Source organism: Papaver somniferum, unplaced genomic scaffold (genome assembly GCF_003573695.1).
Source record: "Papaver somniferum cultivar HN1 unplaced genomic scaffold, ASM357369v1 unplaced-scaffold_132, whole genome shotgun sequence".
Classification (NCBI taxonomy): Eukaryota; Viridiplantae; Streptophyta; class Magnoliopsida; order Ranunculales; family Papaveraceae; genus Papaver; species Papaver somniferum.
This window is the reverse complement of record NW_020622381.1, coordinates 13,719,691-13,742,923: the sequence shown is the minus strand read 5'-3', so window position 1 is coordinate 13,742,923 and position 23,233 is coordinate 13,719,691. Positions and strand designations below refer to the sequence as shown.

The following is a 23,233-nucleotide window of genomic DNA, read 5'->3' as shown; positions in this document are numbered from 1 at the left end:
TTTTTCCTCCATTCCCAGATTGTGTTCCTAACTGAAGCTTGGAAAACCCAACTTAGATTATAGAAGTTCAGAAAATAATTCCAAACTAACCTTGTGGTTTCGCAATGTAGGAAAATGTGTTGATTAGATTCAGCATCCTTTTTGCACAGCAAACATCCATTTACCACAATTATGTTCTTGTATGTATCCAAAGTAGGAGCCGCCTCATGACAAAGAGTTGTGGAATTCTTGGATTCCATATGCATTTATAAGGAAATACCAGTAATCCATCGTCTTCCAAAGTTTTATAACAAGAAGCAACCGAGAAAATGTTATTACCTGGCTGCCAGATTCTTTGATCACCACCACTGTCACTGTTAATAGCCGGAATTAAATTCAAATGATGTGCTACATCCTCAATCTCTTGATCGTTAAGTAGTCTACTGAAAGCAAAATTCCATGTATCATTGTTGGACATCATTAACATTTCTTGAATAGTGACATCCTTGTTTCTACTAAGATTGAATAAAGCCGGAAACAACATCATTGGAGCATGACCATTTAACCAAATGTCTTTCCAAAACAAAACCATGTCGCCATTATTAACCTTAAGAGTTGAATTCTGAACCACAGTAGAATTACTTTTTAGAATACCTGCCCATAGACTCTTTCCCACTGGCTTGTTGTTTGAGGATGATAGAACGCTTTCGGATTACCGTCAAATTTATGATTGACTACTTTCCGCCATAAAGCTTTCTCTTCCTTCCCATATCTCCATATCCACTTCGCATGTAAAGCCATGTTCATTAATCTTAGCTTCTTAAATCCTACTCCACCTCTTTCTTTAGATAAAGCTAGCTTTTTGAATCCTACCCAACCCTTCTTTACGTTATTATTTGAAGAACCCCAAAAGAATTGCCTCATAATTCTTTCCATATTCTTTCCATTTGTTTTTCTACTGAGGCAGGCAACTGAAACAATGACACATAATATACATGTAAGCTAGACAACACATGCTTAATTAACATTAACCTGCCTCCTTTAGATAAGTATCTTCGTTGCCAAATGCTCAACTTCTTTTGAAACTTCTGCAGAATGATATCCCAAACGCCAACTGCTTTTGACTTATTACCAAGTGGAATACCTAGATACTTCATAGGAAATGAAGTCATTCGACACCCAAATAACAATGCACACTCAGCAGTGTACAAAGCATTCCCTACTACCACAACAACACTTTTCTTAAAATTGACTCGCAATCCAGAAATTAGTTCAAAAGCTAATAAGATGTTCTTCAAATTTTGAATCTGCTCGACATCATTATCTAGAAACACTATCAAATCATCCGTAAACTGTAAATGTGTGATAGAAAAAGCATTTTCAGAAGGTTTAAAACCAGCAACTAGCTTGATCATGACAGACAACACTTCAACAATCATGATAAAAAGAAAGGGTGAAATAGGGTCACCTTGTTTTATGCCCTTACCACTTCTAAACATTGCTGAGGAAGTGCCATTTATAGTCATAGAGAACCTTGCAGTAGACAAACACCATTTAATCCAATTTCGCCAAACCATACCAAAACCACACCTTGATAAAGTATAATCCAAACAACACCAGCTGATGTTGTCGAACGCCTTCTCCAGATCCACCTTCACCACCAGATCCGGTATATTTGTTTTCTCTCTAGCACCAATCAATTCCGAAGCAATAAGGATGCCGTCAGTAAGCTGCCTGTTGTCCACGAAAGCCCCTTGAAATTCTGATATTATTGAAGGCATCACTACCTTTAATCTTTAGGTAAGAATTTTTGAAATGGTTTTGTATATGCCTCCAATAAGGCTTATGGGCCTGAAGTTGTGCATACTTATAGCCCCATCACATTTCGGAATCAGCACAATGTTTGTGCAATTTAGTCTCCAATATAATCTTCCGGTAGTTTCAAATTCCTTCATTACAGCCATCAAATCCACTTTGATTACACCCCATACAGCTTTGAAAAACTCCATAGTGTAGCCGTCCAGACCCGGTGATTTATTAGTCCCAAAACCCCAAATCACCTTCCTTATCTCCTTTTCTTCAAACGGTTTCTCCAACATGATGTTGTGATGAATACTAATTGAAGGAAGATCCGGATTATCAAATGTAGGCCTCAAACTAACATTTTCAGTAAATACATTCTCATAAAATCTCCTTGCTTCCTCATTTATTATCTTTTTGTCATGACTGATTTCACCATTGACAATAAGAGAATTAATTGAGTTCACTTTTTGATTATAAGATGCATTTTTGTGGAAAAACTTAGAGTTTCGTTCTCCATTTGCAAGCCACTGTCCTTTTGACCTTGCATGCCACTTCCTTGCAAGATTCAAAGTTGCTTGATTGTGCTTAACTTTTGTAGTCTCTCTTACTACAAAGTCATCCTCATTCAAAGCATTTATCTCCTCTAAGCTATCATAAACATCGATAAGCTTCTCCAAATTATCTACTTCAAGCTGCAAAGAACCAAATGTTTTTCTCCCCCACTTTTTAATGAAAAACTTGAGTGCCTGAAGTTTCTTAGCTAGTATAAAACTTGGACTGCCAAAGAAGGTCAAATTATCCCACCACACCCTCATGTTCACTAAAAAGTCTGGATGACTCAAGTAGTAATTCTCAAATCTGAAAGGTGGCCTATAAATGCTACCTGCATTACAGTCCAATAAAATAGGTGTGTGGTCAGATATTGGCCTTCTTAATCTGTACTGCACTAAAGATATGCATCTTTCTTCCCATTCTGCAGTGAAGACAAATCTGTCAAGCCGAACCAGAATAGGAGGACTTTCCGAGTTTGTCCAGGTATAGCATCCACCTGACATAGGAATGTCAATTAGCCTATGATTATTTACAAACTTTCTAAAACACCTTCTGCTCCTAAGACATCCACCAGAGTTGTTCCTTTCAGTCTGATACAACATTGCATTCTAATCGCCACCAATCAACCAAGGATCTGTTAACAACAAACGAATATCATCAATCTCTTGCCAGAACTGAGCATAATCTGCTGGACCAGCTACCCCATAAACTGCCGTAAAAATCCAATTAAAGTTATCAGAGAAGTTTCTAAATTTAATTGAAACTGAAAAAGCTCCAATAAGATTATCCTCCATAGCCAAAATTGCTCTATTCCACATAACCAGTATCCCTCCAGATCGTCCTTCTGATGGTAAGTATACATAGTCACACCCATTATTTCCCCAAAGTTTTCTAACCAAAGTATCATCTATCAGCTCCTTTTTAGTTTCTTGAATTGTTACAATTGAGGCATGATTTCTACGAATTGCATTACGAATTGTTGTTATCTTTAAATCATCACCTAATCCCCTAATATTCCAAGAGAGAATTTTATAATCCATTAACCGCAAGGAACCCTAGAACCACTTGCAGGTAAAATTGAATCACTACTGTTTTTAGAATTTGGGGAAATATCATTAGAAATGCTAATTGTACCTCTTTTTTCTTCTTCCGACCAATTATCAACATCTGAATCTTCATCAAAAATTTCCAGTCCATCGAATTGATTAGGTTCATCGTGCTGCTGCTTCTCATACTTGTGTAATCTGATAATCATGTCTCTACAAATTTCTCTTGAGACTGGTGTTTCACAATCAATACCCAATCTCTTATTGAAAACAATATGAAAATTGATTTTTTCATCGATTTCCTCTTCCTAAGATTTTGAAGTAGGCTGTGATTGTGTTTGAGCAGCTGAAACTCGAGCTTCTGTATTAGGTGAAATATCAGTTAATCCACCCAAAATTAATGGCTGAGATGAAGATCTTATAGATGATTGTTTTGAACTCGAGGATGCATCCAATGACACAGAGATAATAGGCTCATGGATATTTCGGTTTAACTCCCTACCTGAATTTCCTTCCTTCTCCGTATCCATCTTAGAACCCACTGAATTTGTTGTAATCGATGGCTGATCCAACGTACCAGCTTCATTCGAGTCATGGGCAGGCCTGATTGGAGCTCGCTTACACGGGATTAAAACCGTTGGGCCTCCAAACACCATCTCGCCCATATAACGACCCTCATTAGTTGAGTGGCTTGAGTCATGAGGAACCAAATTCGGGTCTAAAACCGCACCCGAAAGTATTCCTGGCCGCTGACCCAAAACCGAGTTCAAATTAAACCGCTGAGCTGAAGAATCAGACGATTTAAAAGCTGACTCACAGTTATAAAGTGGATTTTCCACCCAACCTGAGTGTACGCCCCTAATATATCGATTCCCATTTGAATTCCCAAGATTCTGTTGCATTTGAAACTGCTTATTGTTCGCATGGTTAGCATGGTTAGCATGGCCAACAGATTTTTCCAAAATCATTGAATTCTTCAGCCTAGAGGTGCAGGGAGGTGCAATATCGTCGGCGTTATATTCTCGTGGAATAACCACCGCTGACCTGAGTCTAGGTTTGACCCAGGTATGATCATCATGAAGTCCAGGATCATGATCATTGTGATGCACCGATAAGGCATTTTGATTTAATTTCTGACGGTAAGCCACATCCCTAAGATGTGTGTCAAAATGCACCTTCCTGTTTGGGGATAATTCCGACATCCATTCAATAGTCAGCAAAAGATTTGCAAACTTTACTACTGCTGGTATGTGATTAATATCACAAGTAACCTAAACCTTGCAACAGTTAAGCTTTGTAAGGTTCGAAGTATCCGTATGGATATCAGTCAATACACCCCAAGGTGAGCAGATCCATGCAAAGTTTAATTTTTCCCATAAATGAAATGGAAGACCTCTGATTCCTATCCAGTGAGTAGGTTTTGAAGCACCCAATGGATCGAAACAAAAATCTGACAACTTCCATTGTTTAATCAAAACTTTTGATTTACCCACCCGTAGAATAATTGGTTGTTGAAGCACACTATGAATCTCAGCAGATGGAGATTCGAAGAAAGCCTTTTTCCCATTCAATGGTCGCAAATTGAGATCACCCGTCCACTGAAAGTGTCTCTGTATAGCTTGTGAGATAGAGTGTCAACCATTGTGAAAATTGATAACCTCCACAGACAGCCCTAACGATACCGGAACCTCTACAATTCCTTGAGAAGCTTTATCTAAGTCAGGGAAATCACTTTCTGAAAAACATAACTGAGACTCTTGTTGTGCCAATGGTGTTAAAAACTGGCTGAATCTCCTCCATGTGCTTCCTTCATCCCCGGCTGGTATGCAAACACACCGTGTCCTTAAATCCTGTGTTGGCTCTATTTTTGAAATCTTCAGGAAAATACCATTCTTATTTGAAAGAACTTCCACCAAAAACACTGCTTGATTAAATCTTCTACTCCATTTTTGTCCATGACTTGGAAATCCTCCTACCGCCTCCAAAACTGCATCAGATGTCCACTTAGCCGCCTCTTCAGAGAAAATAACCCAATTTGAAGTACCCTTGAACCTTTCAAGAAACTTAAGCTCCTTATTCCTCCAGTAAAACTCAAAAATTTTAGATCTTAGAAATAGTGTTTTTGGTTGTTTGAACATGGTGAGAAAAAGAAGTGAATAAATAAAAACAATGACACTAAAGTAAAGTCTACTGCCCAATAAATCCCGGCCCCAAGGGGAAGGATCAATCATCCGTCCTTGGACAGCGGAGAAGTTCAGAATAGTACACTTCTACCATGAATCAATCCCAAGGATAGACACCAATAGAAGGCTGAGTTTAACAATGGAGAATGCCATTTTTGGAAGCTCCAAAATTTATTTAATAGAACTAGAACTTTCAAATTCTCCGGCTAGACAACTATCTTAATTATTCCGGCCCAAAAAGAATTGGTACAAGCTCCACAACATTACAAAAGATAATGTAAATGATTTGAATTATAACTAAAAGCAAATGAATATGTAGTAATAAAAGTGAAGATAATGAAGATTATCACCCTGAATCGCAACAACATAACTCATATCAACACCTATCGAAACAATAACCTCCACATGTGTTATCCCATGAGATAATTCTATCAAGATAAGCAGATTAACAAATTTCAGAGAATTCATGTTAATCCTAAGATGATCTCTGACTTTTCTAAGAGGCCTCCATGATCGAACCGGTCTTCTCAAGAAAAGATTGGTAAATTTATAAATTATCCAAGTTGCAAACTAGAACAAGAAAAAGACCGATAAATGTCTAAAGACCCCAAAGGAACAAGGATACCAACAATAAGTTTGTCTCAACATGATGTTGGGAGGGGTTCGGAATATTACAATACCAGAATATTGGCGAAATAGGAAGATAATATGTTTTAATCCCGTTCAATCATCGTAACAAATACACAACAACAAACTAGGTTTGTTAGTTTAATATATACAATGATGTATAAAACTTGAGAAGTTCATTTTTGTGCATACTCTTCTAAAGAATATATATTTGACATGATAATTTAATTAGTTGATTAGTTAACAGATTGTGTTATTACCATATGTGTTTGGAATATCAACCCTCATTATATGCTTAAAAACTTAAATAAATAGTGGGATTACATGTACACACTCATTAGAGAATATGCATAAAAACGGACTCAAACTTGAGTAACGTCAAACAGTAACCGAGCTTGCACCCAAATCCTTGCATATTTTTCAGTCGGGGCATTATAATATTTTTATAGTGATCGACCAATTACGTGCGATTAAAATACGCACACGGTCAACCCAAAGGCTAGGAAATTTAAAATGGCTTCCCGAATCCACCCTCAAGATAGGAACTTGATCTTTGATGTGGAATAACTGTAGTGAAAAATATGTGATAATCCCCATATTCTTTTAAGACCTGATAAGGTATATATGGATATTAACATTGAAATAATCTTCTTCTTTTTTATGATATCAAGGAGCAACAAAAATGTAGAAAGAAAAAACAACAAGAGCAAACAAGTATTCAACTATGTAATAACTCCGTCTTTTACCGATATCGTCTCCACTTAGCCACTGCGGTTATCCAAAAGTGTGGGGTTTTCAACGTGCACTACTGCGGTCATCCAGGAGAAGCTTCGCAAAAAGCCACCCATCCCTGAATTATCCCGCCCGAGCACGCTTAACTGCAGAGTTGTTGCCAACTCTGGATACAATTTTGTTGAAAGATCTCAGTGTTAAGAAAGGACAAACCATTACTTATATTCCAATTAGCGAACCCTACCTGCAAAATCGGGGTGTATGTATATTACAATACCACCACATTAAATTGGAGTCATCATCGGCTCCGAAAGATTTATACAAGTCCATATCTTGACGTTCTTTGCCCCTCTATGGCGTATGGAGTGGTTGATGAGATCATGTGCTAATGATCTAACATCTCGTTCTATAAAAGATTAGTTTACTGATTTAAAATGTTGCACAAGTAACCAATATCCTTAGGTAATCTTCAAAACCTCCAGAAAATAGTAGAAGATTTATGCTTCAAATTAATGATAGTTGCAAGCAATCTCCCTCAACGATGATTTTATCGAAGTGCATTCTTTTAGTGATTGTAAGCGCCATCAACACATTTTCAGTTTCAGTCATAATAGAGTCATTTAGATTCATGATTTTCAAAGATGCAACTAGGAAACTATACACAAAACCCCTTGTATGATTGCATCACTTGATTTTGATTTTTGTATATGTTGTACCATCAATGTTTAGCCTTATGAAAATGAGAGGGTACCTAGTACACCACCAGCTTTTTTGTTCGTGAACTTGTATGGACGAACCTTGTACAATCAATATGTTTAAATCTTAATACTGCAAGAACTAGTCTTGACAAGATCCTTATTACCGATTGTAAATACAAAGGTACCTTTGGATGATCTAATTGGTCAAGATACAAAGGCCAACCTGGAATGATTTGGTCAAAACTCAGGATCTCAATTCAGCAAGATAAAGTCTTGTCAACAAGAATAGGTTTTGTAGGATCTTTACCATGAACAAATTTTTTAGGTTGAATAACGTACTTCTCGTGATACACAAGACAACAGAAACTTTGTTAACGAGGAAGACTACAATATAACCGAAAACCTCGGGAGCTCGTCCAGTTTAAGCACATTGTATTAAGCCACTATAGAGATTAGTATTATTAGACTTCATACCAGAATGTAGTTGGGACTGAATATTCCTTCCGAGCTATTCAGTTGTAGTTGTGACCCCACCGTATTATGGATCTCTCAAGACCCTATGCACTTGATTCCCTAGCTGACGTTCTTTATATGTCTAGTAGTTTCTCCACAATCCTTCATAAACACTAGTGTTTACCTGCATCCAACATGTCACTTATTTGATTTCCTTAAGATATTATAATCAAGGTAATGAAAATATTTGATTGAATGGAATTAAAAGGAAAGGGAGATATCAAAGCAATCCTCCACAATTATATTTAAACTCTTCAAAACTTATGGAGATATGTAATTGATTTTACCTCACAAGATCCATCTAAGTATACGCTTAGATCGTAATCTTGTGGAATTTACAAGGTATAAGACGAATAAATCCTTATAGTTTCTTTAAATCTTATTTCTTAATTTGTAATTCTTCAATGGATTTATATTAGAAGAGAATGACCTTATAATAGATAATAACTATGATGATCAAGATAAGATACCATATTCAAAGATCTATCAGGTAAAATATAGTCTGCCGGTGCTTTATGAATCGTGTGTGAAGTCTTTAAGTCGTGATCAAATTATGTTTCACAAAGAAACCTAGGTTTATGGAATACGACTCTTTGTAACAACAAAGATGCACAACATGCATAGATTATTCACCCTTGTTGCAGAGAGTCCTCTATTCATAATGATAATGATGAATTAGGTTAGGTTCCTTAATGTTCAATAAACATTACTTACATCCCTATGTAAGTTCGTGAACTAGTGTTCATGTCACACATTACTTTGATCCCGAGTAAGGTAGTACATGTGAAGGTATTCATTTTCATTACAGACTGTTCTGACAAGTTAATATTTGTTCGCATAAGTTTGTATATGGTTACTTAGTGTATATATATTTATAGAAGGGGAAACTTAGAAAAATTCTCCAAAATCAGAGGTAAGGTTAGAAAAATGCCCCATTATGTTAGCTTTTCCATACAACTCAATTATATGTGTGGCTAAAGTTGAGTTCGTAAATAGGAAATGTACACGAACTTTTGGCAACAGTTCACGATGAATACGTGACTAAAGGCCTATTTTGATCAAGTTACTTGGTGTTTCCTTTCTTAAACAAGGTAGCTTTGTTTCCAAGCAACCTAGCCTTGATCATTCATTATAAATATAGGTTTAATGTAACCACACAAACTCTCCCTTGGAAAATTGTGTCTGTGTTGCATAAGGTTATTTTCCATATCTTTGTTCTTCACGAACAAGAGTGAGATTTCAAAAGACTTTACTTGGGGATCTTAAAGCATAGGCAAGCTATCTTATTTGACCTGTTTCTAGGTGTTTTTCATAAACCATAGATATGATAGATAAAGATATATCTAGATTATTTTTAGGTGATCTTGTGAGGAAGAATCAATTACACTACGGAACGGTAAACCCTAATTGTTGAGGAGCATATTTGACGAAAATTAACATTCTGCTAGAAGATTTTAAGAGCATCTTCCAAAGCGAATTGGAGTTCTGCTGGAAGATTCACAAGAACAATTCCTAAAGAGAATTGGTGTTCTGCTAGGAGTTCTATAGGTGTACGAATATAACTGAAGCAGGTATTACATCTAGTCTGAAATCTGGTAGTAGGTAATTAGTGTAACAACTTAAATTAGTTTGTTTTCAATCTGGACTAGATCCAAGGGTTTTCTACAAGATTGTAGTTTTTCTCGTTAAAAAAAATCTCTGGTGTCTGTGTTATTTCTTTTCGCATTATATTTTTTATCTATAATTGAATTATCACGGGTTGTACGTATTTAAACCTAGGTTGTATTAGCTCAACTGTAAATAACCTACACGACTTGTTCTTGTTGAATTAGTATCTTGGAACATAGATTACAAGACTTGCTCTTATTGGAATTTGTAACGTGAAAAGTTCGGGTGTATATTAGGTTTACCTTGTTATAAAACAATCTTAAATACAGTCTCTTAACCAAACGTATAGATTTTACAAGGATTGTGGTGGAGTATTTAGGGAAAGTGAATATACTCGTTTATTGTTATTTTTCTTTGATTTATTATTATTATTATTTAGCAAATAATATTTAATTAATTAAGATTTTTTTCTCTTTTATTATTTAGGTAACTTTTAGAAGTATCTAATAGTATTTATTTTAGTATTTTATTAGTTTAGAAAATATCCATTAGATAAAGTAGTAAGTATTTTTAATAATTAAATAAAATATTTGGTTATTAATTGATAAGGAGTTATCTATATAAAGAGCTCCATGTTTTGATATTAGAGGAGAAGATTTTGATTAATTGAAAAGTAGTATTTTCCTTGAGAGTGGTATCTCGGAAACATGTTGTTTTGGATTTAATTTTATTCAACGCTTCCGCCCTGCATCAGTTTGGGGGAAAAGAGGAAGAGTCTCGCCAATATGATCCAGGAAGAACTTGGTGAACCTACACTGGTATCAGGTCATCTCTCACGCCCAGTTAGCCGTAATGCTTTCAGCGATGTTGATCCAATGGGTACTCCTGATTCTGAAGTGACACAATTGCACAGTGGATTAAACTCTATAGATGGCATACAATCCAGGATTACTACCCCCGGGCTAGTCAGGGTTCAAGGTTCTGGATCATCCCTTTCTCATACATTTGCATCGGCTGTGGGTTCATCTATACCAAGAAGTACTACCCCTGAATCTCATCTGACAGCCAGGGCTGTTGGACCTGGTTTTCCTCCAGTAGGAGGAAGAGGTAGTTTAGTTGACCAAAACAATGTTCTTGACGCAAACACCTTCAATGGTCTTCCTTCAAGAACTGAGGATCGTGCTTCCATTGCAGCTTCTTTGTTTGGTTTAAGCCTGTCTAAAACTAGACTTGTTGATGAAGTTGGTCACGACCTATCCCAGCTTAAACGGGAATTTGATGTCCAGCCTAGTTTCCATATTGGTATGCCAAATGATCATAGTCAGAGCCTGCAGAATGATCTGGTCAAGAAGACTGAGGCCGTAACACTGCCAATTCCTTCCATATACAAGGAGTTGGCAAACAAAAATAACAATAAACGAGTATATTCACTTTCCCTAAATACTCCACAATCTCACAGATACAAGTGTTTCTGAGATGAATAGCAATGCGCAATCAAACTTCAGAAAAGGAACATCTGCTTCTGCTAATGTGTACAAGAAAGGACCTTATGCTGGGTCTGCAAGTTTTGACCAAGCTGTTCGCTATCAGAGTACAGATATGCCAGATAGGAGCTTCCCTGGCCATATGCCTGAGACATATCCCATCAATGATGGACAGGATTCAGTTAATCATTTCGATACAGGTGCAAATTTTTCTATCAGTATGGGACGAAGTCTAGATGGAAACAGAAATCAAGTGAGGTCTGGCTCTCAGGTCCCAATTGTGGACCCTCTTTATGTACAGTGTATGCAAAGAGCTTCTGATCACACAGCACAGGCTGCAACAAGCCCACAAGACCCTTTCTCAGGAAGGAATTATTCACATGTAGATATGATTGCGCTTCATAGGGCTTATCTTGAAGCACTAATTGCCCAACAGAATCCCTATGGCATGCCATTTTTGGATAAATCTAGTAGTTTGACTCATCCATACTTAAGGAGTCCTGCATTTGGTCACGGCATGAAACATTCTAGGAACCTAATGGCCAGATCTATTCCTTCAGTGGTATCTGGAAGCCCCATGTTACAGAATCAGAGGATCTCTAGTTTTCCTTCTATGTTGAGGGGCACAACTGGAGGATCTCTAGGATCTTGGCTCTCTGGTGATGGTGAAAAAGTAGAAGAAAGCTATGGATCATCCTTATTCGAAGAGTTCAAAACCAACAAAGCCAGGAGTTTTGAACTCTCGGAAATTGTTGATTATGTGGTTTTCGATTTTTATTTTATTCAACGCTTCCGCCCTGCATCAGTTGGTTCAGAGACAGGCAACGCTCCTGCGTCATGTTTCGAGGAAGAAATTATGGTGTTGTTCGAAGAGCCGCTCTCAGCGATGAGAAAGAGCAAGTGGTAGTAGATGATCTAGAACGGAAGGTTAAGGCGCTCACCCTCCTATTGGCTGAAATGCATCATCACCAAGAGCCCCATCATGGTCCTAGCCTACAATGAGTGGAGGAAGTGACCGGTGATGAAAACAAAAATCTCTTTGGCGACAAGGAGAAAGGATTTCAAGGAGTTGCACATGATCCGCGAGATTCGTTGGAGTCCGGATTAAAGCTTGAAATCCAAAGGTTTGATGATATTTTTTCTTTCTCTGGAACTAAAGAATATGAAGTTATCGTGGATTGGAATTCACCACCGGTCTATGATGATTACCCTGATGATGAGATCATGTTATATTCTTGTTATGTTGGTCCATATTCTCTTGAAGCAGTATGTAATCAGGTGGATCAACAACATCAACTTCACTATTTCGATGCGCAGGTATTTTCCGGTTCAATAGTAATTATGTCAATATTATTTAAGTTGAAGGATTATAAGAATTTTCATCGAAGAATTATTTACCCAACAACAAATACTGGCAAAATTCGAGGGCGAATTTTTTTTGAGAAGAGGAGAATGGTGGAGTATTTAGGGAAAGTGAATATACTCGTTTATTGTTATTTTTCTTTGATTTATTATTATTATTTAGCAAATAATATTTAATTAATTAAGATATTTTCTCTTTTATTATTTAGGTAACTTTTAGAAGTATCTAATAGTATTTATTTTAGTATTTTATTAGTTTAGAAAATATCCATTAGATAAGGTAGTAAGTATTTTTAATAATTAAATAAAATATTTGGTTATTAATTGATAAGGAGTTATCTATATAAAGAGCTCCATGTTTTGATATTAGAGGAGAAGATTTTGATTAATTGAAAATTAGTATTTTCCTTGAGAGTGGTATCTCGGAAACATGTTGTTTTGGATTTAATTTTATTCAACGCTTCCGCCCTGCATCAGATTGTCCATATAGGTTCCAAAACAAAAAGTTGGTGGTGTACTAGTTATCCTTTTTTTTTCAAGGATTTTACTGAAGGAGGTGGTTTCGATGATAAAGGTGTTAGTGTTGGTGAAGGTGATAAAGAAGTTGATATTAGTGGTAAAGGTAAGGATGGTGTGAGAGCACTGCTCGGTCAAACTCGCATGCGTTGCTATCTCAAGCATGTTTGTCAATGTTAGTGATCAAAACTATAAGTCTTGATTTCTAGTCTACTTATAGATGTCTCGGATTAGGACATAGGTTGTGTAATTGAGCCTTAGACTTCACGGCGTTCATCATTTGAAGACGGAGAACTACTAAGGAGAGCTTGTGGAACTTCATCAACAAAAGGTATGTAGAGACTGAAACTCATCTATCACTTGGAAAGCCTATTTCTACTCTATCTCCTATATTGAGACATAAGTCGTGTTACGATATAGTTTCTATTATACACATTTGAGATTTCGATCTGAGTGTAACTCGCTTACATATTTATCGGAATATGTGTTGGAAAGCCTTCGCTTCGACCAAGTTTATCGCAAGTCAAAAGATGATCATGTGAAAATTGCTGAGAAACATCTTACATGGTTTGTGTGATACAATCATTTGATGTAAACTTGGAATGTTTCGTTATGATTATTCAATAACTTGAAAATTTCTTTGATGCTAATAGTGTGTGAAAACGACTATTGTCATCCTCTAAGAAAGTTTCAATGATTGAAATAAGAGTTTAGACCACTTAACCATTATTGGATATGTCATGTTGTGTACTCTTGCACATATGTAATCCATGTCCGGGAACCATAGTATGCGTACCCATTCGCGTACCTGTTGGCTTGAGAAATCGGGGAACCTAAGTATGCGCAAGCGTTCGCGTACTGGCGTAAGCACTACACCATATTCTGTGATTCGTAGCTAAAATTCGTAACCAACATGTTGTCGTTACGAATTCGTAACCGGAAATTTCAGTTACGAAAATTTAGTAACAACAACTGTTTGGTTACGAAATTTTACTAGTTTAGTGACGGCCCAGCCCGGGTTACGATTAGTAACTGCTGGAAAAAAATCGTGTGAAAGAACCGTGTGCAGAGTAGCACTCGGTAACACCCTACTGAGCAGCGTGTGAATGAATCGAGTACATTTTTCCCCCTTTACCTACACCGCAGAAATTTTATCTTCTTCTCTCTTCAGTCTTCTCTCCCAAAAACTCCATCTCCATTTACTTCTCCCGTCTCCATGTCAGTTTCTTAACTGAGCTCTTTTTAACTCCATCTCAACTACTCTCTGCTGTGCATTGTTTGCCGTAATTAAGCTCCATCGATCTAGATCCGCCAGTAATTATTTGGTAAGATTGATAATTAGGTTATCTTTTGTTAGGGTTTTGATAATTAGGTTTTGATTTTAATTAGGTTTTGATATCTCTGCACGATTGACAATTAGGTCATCTTTCTTTTTGGGTTTTGATACCTCTGCAAGATTATTAGGTCATCTTTCTTTTAGGGTTTTGATAATTAGGTTTTGATTTTAATGATTCTCATTTATTTTACTGCAGGTAGAAGCACTAATCTGGGATTATTTTACTGCAGTTGTTTGTGAAAAAATAACCCAGGTATTATCCCTTTTCATGCCTTTGTTTTATCCATTGGGTTTAATTTTTAGGTCAGTTGGTTGTAACTGGGATTTGGAGAATTTTGAAGACTTGAAGTTTGAAGATTTGGAATGATGTTTTTATCATACTAAATCGTGTCGTTCCTATCGGAATGTTTGATGAGAGCTAGAGCACTCTCTTTCATTTGAGTAAGTCAATTGCTTAAGAAGAAAGGAATTGATTCTCTCATATGAAAGTGAGTGCACCAGCACTCTCTAGATTCCAGTTTGTATGGGCTTAGATGACTTATTCTAGTTTTGGTTGAGTTGGGACAGCTAGGAAACGTGTTGATTATATTCGTTAAGTTGCTATGTTTTACTATTATCTGAAAAAAAAATCAATAAATGTCATAATGAACTTCAAGTGTGAGATTTTTGAGCTTCTTGGTTGGGATAAAATGCTAGTTACAACAGCTGTCCATGATGAGTACTGGATTTCGCATTAGTGTGTGTTGTTGTGACATATGCTTTGGGTTTATCATTGCAGAATAAATGGGTGATTATAACTTCACAATGTTGAATCATGTACAATATCTTCAAAAGAGATTCAAAGTCGATACATTTTAAAATTTTGGCTAATGTTGTTCTGTATCTTTGGTATTTGCAGAGCCAGGAGAGGATCCTTTTGGCAAGAGCCAAACAGAAAAGAAGCAGCGGTTACGGAATCTATTAAGGTAGTAACCTAAATTCCAGTTTGTATGTTCCATAAATATGCTCATCGTGATTTGAACTTTTACTTCATGTTAAGGTAGTTTTTTAAGTTTAAATGAACTAAAGTTAGGAAGTTTTGTTTTGATATTGACTGATTCTCAGTGAGCATGGTGATAACATTCCTAGTGGTTATTCGCAAAAGCTACTTGTAGCTCATTCTCTCTTCTTTGAGGGGATGTTTCTGTCGCTAACTTGCAGGGCTTCGGCAACCCTGTACCACTAGGACTAAGTTATTTTATTTGGTTGATTATAATAGAAGTTGGTATTAGCATGATTATATTAGTATGTATGTTAAGTTGTGTATAAATAAGTCTGGTTTTATGTACTCTGTGAGCATGATGATAACAGTCCTAGTGGTGATTCGCAAAAGCTACTTGTAGCTCATTCTCTCTTCTTTGAGGGGATGTTTCTGTCGCTAACTTGCAGGGATTCGGCAACCCTGTACCACTAGGACTAAGTTATTTTATTTGGTTGATTATAATAGAAGGTGGTATTAGCATGATTATATTAGTCTGTATGTTAAGTTGTGTATAAATAAGTCTGGTTTTATGTACTCTGTGAGCATGATGATAACAGTCCTAGTGGTGATTTACAAAAGCTACTTGTAGCTCATTCTCTCTTCTTTCAGGGGATGTTTCTGACGCTAACTTGCAGGGCTTCGGCAACCCTGTACCACTAGGACTAAGTTATTTTATTTGGTTGATTGTAACTAAGATTTGGATTTTCAATTTTTTACTCGAATATAGATTTTTGTTGAATCATATGCTAAGGGAAACTTGCAAATACATATGTGCAAGTCCCCTGCGTAACCACGTCTTGATCATGGGAGCATAGATATCATTTAGTTATTACAGTTGTAGTTATTACTTTGCCTGAATGTTAACATAGATATCATTTAGGTATCAATGGTTGATAAAGGCTGGATGAAATGTGCGCGTACTTCTGTTCAATACTTAGAAGGTGTAAGATCATTTATAGAGTTTGTGCGTGAAAATGCTGGTGGCAGGACGAAGTTCTCCTGTCCTTGTAACAGTTGTAAGAATGGTAAAGGACCTCTGTCTCTAGGTGAAATTGATTATCATTTGGTCAAGAATGGTATTCAGTTGACCTATACATTGTGGCGTTTCTATGGGGAGAAGTCACATGAAGGTAAACCCATAAGTGATAATGTAGGAGTTGCAGTTGACAACGTAGGAATTGGAGACAATCTAGGAAATTCAGCTGACAATGTAGAAGTTTTTGCTGAGAACAATGTAGAAGATTTTGCTGAGAACGTTAATCCCGCTTGTAGTGTAGATGAGAATGTTGGCGTACACAGTAGGGTTCATGAGGATACTAGTAGTAGCAAGAAAAAAAGAGATTTTTATGAGCGTGCTATAGAACCTTTATATCCCTCATGTTCTAAGGGAAAGACACCACTGTATGCTGTTATTAAACTAAATAACATAAAAACCCAATAATGGGTTTTCTGACAATGGTGTCACTGCACTCTTAGAATTGTTTAAGGAGTTGCTTCCTGATGGAAATACACTGTCGTGTAAGTTCCATGATGTAAAAAAGTTGATACAAGAAATGGGGATGGATTACATAACCTATGATGCATGCATCAATGATTGTATTTTATACTGGAAGGATCATGCATCATTAAAGGTGCCATCTGGTTTTTGTTCCAATCTTCGCACTTGCGTCAGTGTTGATCCACCTGAGTTGAAGAACTTAAAGTCTCATGATTATCATGTCCTTATGCAACATTTGTTTCCGTTACTAGTTCATGCATCGCCTTCGTTACTTAAAGATTTGCGGCTTTCTCTTCTTCGGATAAGTTTGTTTTTCAAAATTTTGTGGGCGAAGGTAATCAACAGAGAACAACTTTTAAAATCAAAAACTACTCTAGTGGAAGCAACCTGTGTATTGGAAAAATACTTTTCTCCTTCCTTCTTTGTTATAAGTATCCACTTGATGGTGCATTTAGCTGACGAAGCTTTGATTTGCGGTCTTGTCAGATTTAGATGGATGTATCCCTTTGAGAGGTAATTACCGAACTTACCTTGTTAGTTAATGTGTAACTTGAGTGTTTTATTATTATTACTGAACTATTAACTTTTATGATCGATATTTGTAGGTTGATGAAAGGTTACAAAGGTTTGGTGCGCAATAAAAGGTACATCAATGGCTGCATTGCAAGAGGATATGTGTTGCGAGAAGCCATCTTGTACAGTATGGAGGACATATCAAATGATGGTGGTGGGACTCATAAACATACTCGACAGGCCTTTATAGATGATGATGATGAGTTTTCCGATGAGATTCCTTTGAGTTCTGCCAAAGCTATTACTTTAACTCAAGTACAATATCAGCAAGCTCGTAGGTGGCTTCTGTCTAAGTATGTGGGAATAGATGAATGGCATAGGTATAACTTCTTAACTTCATAGTTGTTAGATGTTCTTTGATTATTGGATTGTCAATCTAATTTCCGCTGAACTGTTCTTTCATTGTAGGAAGTATGATTTATACGTGAACAACGACAACTTTAATAGTCAGGAAAATCTTTCTTCCAAGAAAGGGCCAAAAATCTTTCTCTTATGGTTACGCGATGAGGTACCATATATATGTTAGATTCATAGTTGCTTTATTTCCGCTTTCCCTTGTAGTTACTATACATATTGTGGTAGATTTTGTGATAATATTACACTACATTTAGATTTTGATGATCGCTCTTATCATGTTTCGTGGTCCATGGTTTTTGTTAAAACTACATTTAGATTTTGTGAACATGGTCCATGGTTATAGTTAAAACTGCATCTTTATTTCCTCTGCAAATATTGTGGTTTTTGTCGCCCAACTGACACACATGTTCTCTTACAGATGATAGAAGCCAAAGAGACAAAATCAATACTTTCGCGACTAGTGCAAGGACCCCTCTTCAAGGCGCAATCGTATAACAAATACCAACCCATGACTTTTCTTTTAGCTGTCATGATTACGAGGAGGGTTTTGTAACACAGAACAGTGGCGTGTCTATGAAAGCCATTACAAGACATAGAGCAAAGTCCACAGACAGAAATTTGGTGGAAGCTGAAATTACTTATTATGGTGTCATTAAACAGATTATAAAGTTGAACTATATGGAATTCGAGGAAGTTGTTTTTTACTGTGATTGGGTCAGAGTTGAAGATAAGAGTAACGGGTGCAAAGTTGATCCAATCTCAAACTCAATAAATGTCAACTTTTCTAAGCTACAAAGCACTAAGAGAGTGATGGATGAGCCGTTTATTCGTGCATCTGAAGCGACTCAAGTATTTTATTCAAAGGATCCTGATGAAGTGGGATGGTTTTTGGTATTGCATTCACAACAAAGGTTAACATGCGCAGTAGATCATCTAGAAATCCCTACTAGTTATCAGTCAGCTCTTACTGACAATGAGAGCTTGGAGAAACTGTTATGTGTCGCTGATATAGTTTAGAATCATGCCTGTCATCGTTGCAAGTTGTGTGCTGCATTTCTGGTTGTGATCCTTTGCATTTCTTCTATACATGGATTCTGTGTTTTATCATATTTGATTCTCTGTTTTATCATGTTTGATTCTATGTTTTATCATATCACTTGTGTTATCTTAGTAAGTTGCATTTCTTCTATACATAGATTTTTTTTTAATGCTACTTTACAGGTTACTATGGCAGCAGAAGTGGTGCTGGTAGATGAAAATGGACTTCCCATTTCTAGAAATGTAACTAAGGTCGGCCATCGGAAGGGCAATTTGATCCTTAAGAAGGCGCAAGAAGAGATCAATGAAAAACTAGGTTCTGGTGCTGGTAGATGAAATGGATGCATTGATTAAAGCATTTGGAAAGGATTCTAGGGGACGAGTTGGTGTTGTCGGTCCTATTTCTCGTACACAATATGATTATTCTGCTCATGCGCGTGCCAAAGTTGTTGAAGTGCAAAGATGGAGAACTCAAACATGAGGTGAAGGAGATAAATGGCAAGATGGAGGTTCTGCTTACCAGCTTTGCATCCTTATGTAACGTTGTGCAGGACATCCAATCTGGACAAGCATCATATATTTCCTCGAACCACTTTGATAATGCACATGGTTTTGCGTTTTCACCTACTCAGACTGCTTCAGCTGGTCAGAATAGTTCACCTGCTCAGGCGCTTCCACATGAAGCTGAGACATCACCAGCTCGATCAGCAGCAGGTGCCCCTGATGGAGATAAATGTTCATTGTTGAACATGGATGAAGATACTGTTGCTGTTGGTCGACTTTGTACTGGTGAATTTGGACGTACGGCTCATGGCTTACCTGTAGCTGAAAATCATGCAAAAGTGTTGGTGGACCTCATACTAATGCCAACTGCACCGACCATAAAAGTTAACCAGTTTGCGAGGACCTTTCAAGAAGTTGGAATTGGAGGCTATGTGGTTCATCCAAAAGTCTACATCCGATATGAATAGAAGGGTCTATCTGTGTTTTTGGAAATGATGTGGATAACTCAGCCAACAGCCTATGCTTTTTTGCTATTTTTTCAGCCATCTTTTTTGTTATTATTCGCATTTTTATATGTAAGATGAACAACCTTATATGTTCTCATAGGTAAACTCTGAGTAAACTCTAATCCAGTTGTGCTTAAGGGAGATTCTTATGCAAATGTGCATAAGAAAGTACTAATTTTAACTGACTTTGAATGTTAATATATCTTTTTTGTGAATTTTACTTTGTGTGTGAGTGTAGTTTTTGTTTCTATATATGTGTTTTTGGTTGTGCAGATGACTGCAGTTAAGGTTTTCTGAAGCAATAGGAGCCAGTTGGGGAATATCAATCCCTGGTAATTACTTGACCTGTTTCTGCTCGTACATTGAAGTTGCAATTTATGGATATAGTTTTAACCTTCAGTTTTACACTTTCTTGCGAGGTATAATGTTTAATGATCAAACTGCTGTTGCATTATGCTGTTGGTGACCTTCATCTCTGGTAAGTCTATTTTGTGATCTTCTTGACATCATGCACAACCATGTATTTCTTCTTTTATGTTATCAACGCTTCTGAGATCTAAGAAATTCTTGTATTTACTTTTCGGCGGCAGCAATGGCGAAAGGAGACGATGCAGTTCGTAAGAAGAAGAACAAAGTCTTAAGAAAACGACTTAATGCTGACCCTTCTACTCTGTCTACACGTATTGTTGGTATTATTGCTGCTAAACAAAGACGAAAAAAAGGAAAATGTCGCCAGTGTGAGGTACTTGTTACAAATTTTTCATTCATTTATATCCAAAATTAGGGATTAGTACAACATGGGTTTGGTGTTTACTGCTAGGACATTTCTTTTGTATGTGTGTGTGCAATCAGTAAAGTCAAGGTTTATTGAACAATAGAATCTAGAGTGGTGAAAAACTGAGTAGAGATAAGGAAACTTAGTTTTGGTTGGTTTATAATAGGGTTGCTAGAGTAGAAAAGCTGTCGATTTCTTTTGTAATCTATTTGTGAATAAGCTTGTGGATTAGTGAGGCAAGGTGAACTCTATGAGTACAATCTTGGCTCTTTTATGTATTGTTAGCAAAACACGTACAAATAACATTTCCAGTGTCAATACATATTTACATATGGAGAGATAAAAAGATATTTTGCAAATCTAAATGTTAACTGTGTTTTTCATTGGGTTCACTATAATTGTCGATCTCTTTAAATGAACTTAGATCGTAGTCTTATTTATACATGTTTGTATGATGCTGCCAATTAAAAGGATGGGATCATGAGTGAAGCAAGGATTGGATGGTAACAATATGCAATTTATGATGGAAGTAGTTTAGAAGTGTGAGTTATTTAGACCTTGGGTGATAATCTGTATCTATGATGGAAATAGTTTCTGTGGAAGCTCCTTTTTGCTAATTGATTGAAGTAATGTTGTTTTTGCGACTATGTCCTGCATCAAGAATGTAATTCTGGTAATTCATGACTGCATGATCTAGCTTGAATCCATTGTTGTTCTATTCTCCCTTGGACATACGCGAACAAAATTTGATTTTGTATCTCGTTTGAATCTTTAATGCCAATGCATGTTAATAATTGTTTGTGGGTGTTTTCTTTTGGAAGGTGTAGCTCTTGCATTTGTATCTAAGATGAAAGTGTTTTCTGTGGTGTAAGTACGAAGTTTGTGAAGAAATGAAGTGTTTTCAGAATTTGATGTTCCGTATCTGTTTATTGATTTATAATGTGGTTCATTTTGATATGATCATTTTACTTTGGATTACCGTAAGTTCAGTTTCCCTAGATAGAAATTAGTTGTTCATCTTTTGCTGTGTGGTATAGATATTTTCTGATGTTGTGCTGCTAGTATTTTCCATAATGTGTGATGTAACTTCAAGGTTTGGTTTTCTCAGAAAAACCACTTATCTGACATGCGAAAGTCATATCTCAAGATATCCTTCGACACTGTTCAACATTTGAACTACTTCATTTCTTAGAACTAATTCATTTCTTAGAAAAATTTTGTAATGTGTGATTGCTTACAAGTCCGAGAGATTTATTTCTTAGTAGTATTCTTTGTATGTTTTATCTTGCGTCGATATGGTATGCGAGAGTTTGTGAAACTCTATTTCTAAAAGCATTGTTTTCTTGTTTGCAGGTGAAGCAGTTATAAAGAATGTCGAGGACAAGCGGATATTGAATAAAGAAACAAGTGGATCCAGGTAAACTTATTGGTATGCTGGAACTCTTAGATTTTTGGATGATAAGTCATATGCCTATACTTAGCAGTTATGGCACTTCTATACTTAGCAGTTATGGCTCATGAACACAACAGAAATTGGATTGAATGACTTCGTTTGAATGTTGGAATGTTAAATTGGATTAAATGACTTCTTTTGAATGTTGAAATGTTTGAATTGGATTGTGTTGTAACAATTCCAGGGGATAGGGTACCTGCAGGGTAAAATGAAAGGGATGGAACATTAATATTGACCAGGTCAATAAAGACCGACTCTTTTTTTGTTACAAAAGGATCCGTAACGGCAAAAAAGTGTTACGAATTTTTACCAGGATAGTAGGCGTCAGTCAACGTTGACCTGTTCAAACAATTAGTAACCCTGGTAAAAATTTAGTAACAGAAAATCCTTGGTTACTAAAATTTTACCAGAACATTGAAGTCGGTGAACGTAGACTTAGTCAATTTATTTGTAACCGCGGAAAAAAATTCGAAATGGTCCTGTGTTGATTACGAATTTTAATTTCGTAACGGTCGCATGTTGGTTACGAAATCAGTCACAACCCCAAATTCGTAATGGCAACATGCAGGTTACAAATATTTGTCACACCCTCTTTTGAAACGGTTTTTGTGCGTCACAACCCCATTTTGTGACTGAAATAGTGGGTTACAAAACGCAAAATATGGTGTAGTGAAGGTTCATGTCCGAATATTTCTTCAGGAATTGGAAGTTCGCGTACCCGTTTGCGTACTGGCAAAAACCAATTTTGGTCCAGGTATTTCAAGTATGCGTACCCGTTTGCGTACTTGAAGGTTAAAGTTCGAAAATCGGTTATGTTCATGAACTTAAACATTTATAAAATAAGGAATGCAATCTTTGCAAACCGTGGCTATAATGTTCATGAATTGATTCGAGTGAATCAAACCGATTTTGCTTAAATTGTGTTCTTGTATAATCCTATGAGAATATAGCAATTGAACAACTTTTTAACTAGTTTCATTTAAGTCATTTGAACTAGTTATGGTTAAGATGAATAAGGTTGATATGAGAGTATTCATATGGCTAACCTCGGTTAACTATTATTGCACCA

At 36.5% G+C, this 23,233-nt stretch overlaps 1 protein-coding gene across 1 annotated transcript; it reads left to right on the top strand.

Annotated features, from left to right (window-relative positions):
- The first annotated feature begins 9,457 nt into the window (after nt 1-9,457).
- Nucleotides 9,458-15,664, top strand: LOC113332839 (pumilio homolog 1-like). The gene is made up of 7 exons (XM_026579340.1): nt 9,458-9,529; nt 9,671-9,735; nt 10,496-11,146; nt 11,187-11,988; nt 13,128-13,209; nt 15,338-15,404; nt 15,544-15,664. Exons 1-7 carry the CDS (start codon nt 9,458-9,460, stop codon nt 15,662-15,664), a joined length of 1,860 nt encoding a protein of 619 aa, XP_026435125.1.
- Nucleotides 15,665-23,233: the final 7,569 nt, after the last annotated feature.

What these genes read in the sequence shown, in the direction of transcription:
- LOC113332839 (XM_026579340.1), top strand. Translation starts at nt 9,458, where the DNA reads ATGATAGATAAAGATATATCTAGATTATTTTTAGGTGATCTTGTGAGG. An exon ending in AGTCTGAAATCTGGTAGTAG is followed by an intron (nt 9,736 to 10,495) that starts GTAATTAGTGTA and finishes GCCCTGCATCAG; the next exon opens with TTTGGGGGAAAAGAGGAAGA. An exon ending in CGGAAATTGTTGATTATGTG is followed by an intron (nt 11,989 to 13,127) that starts GTTTTCGATTTT and finishes TTTTTTTTCAAG; the next exon opens with GATTTTACTGAAGGAGGTGG.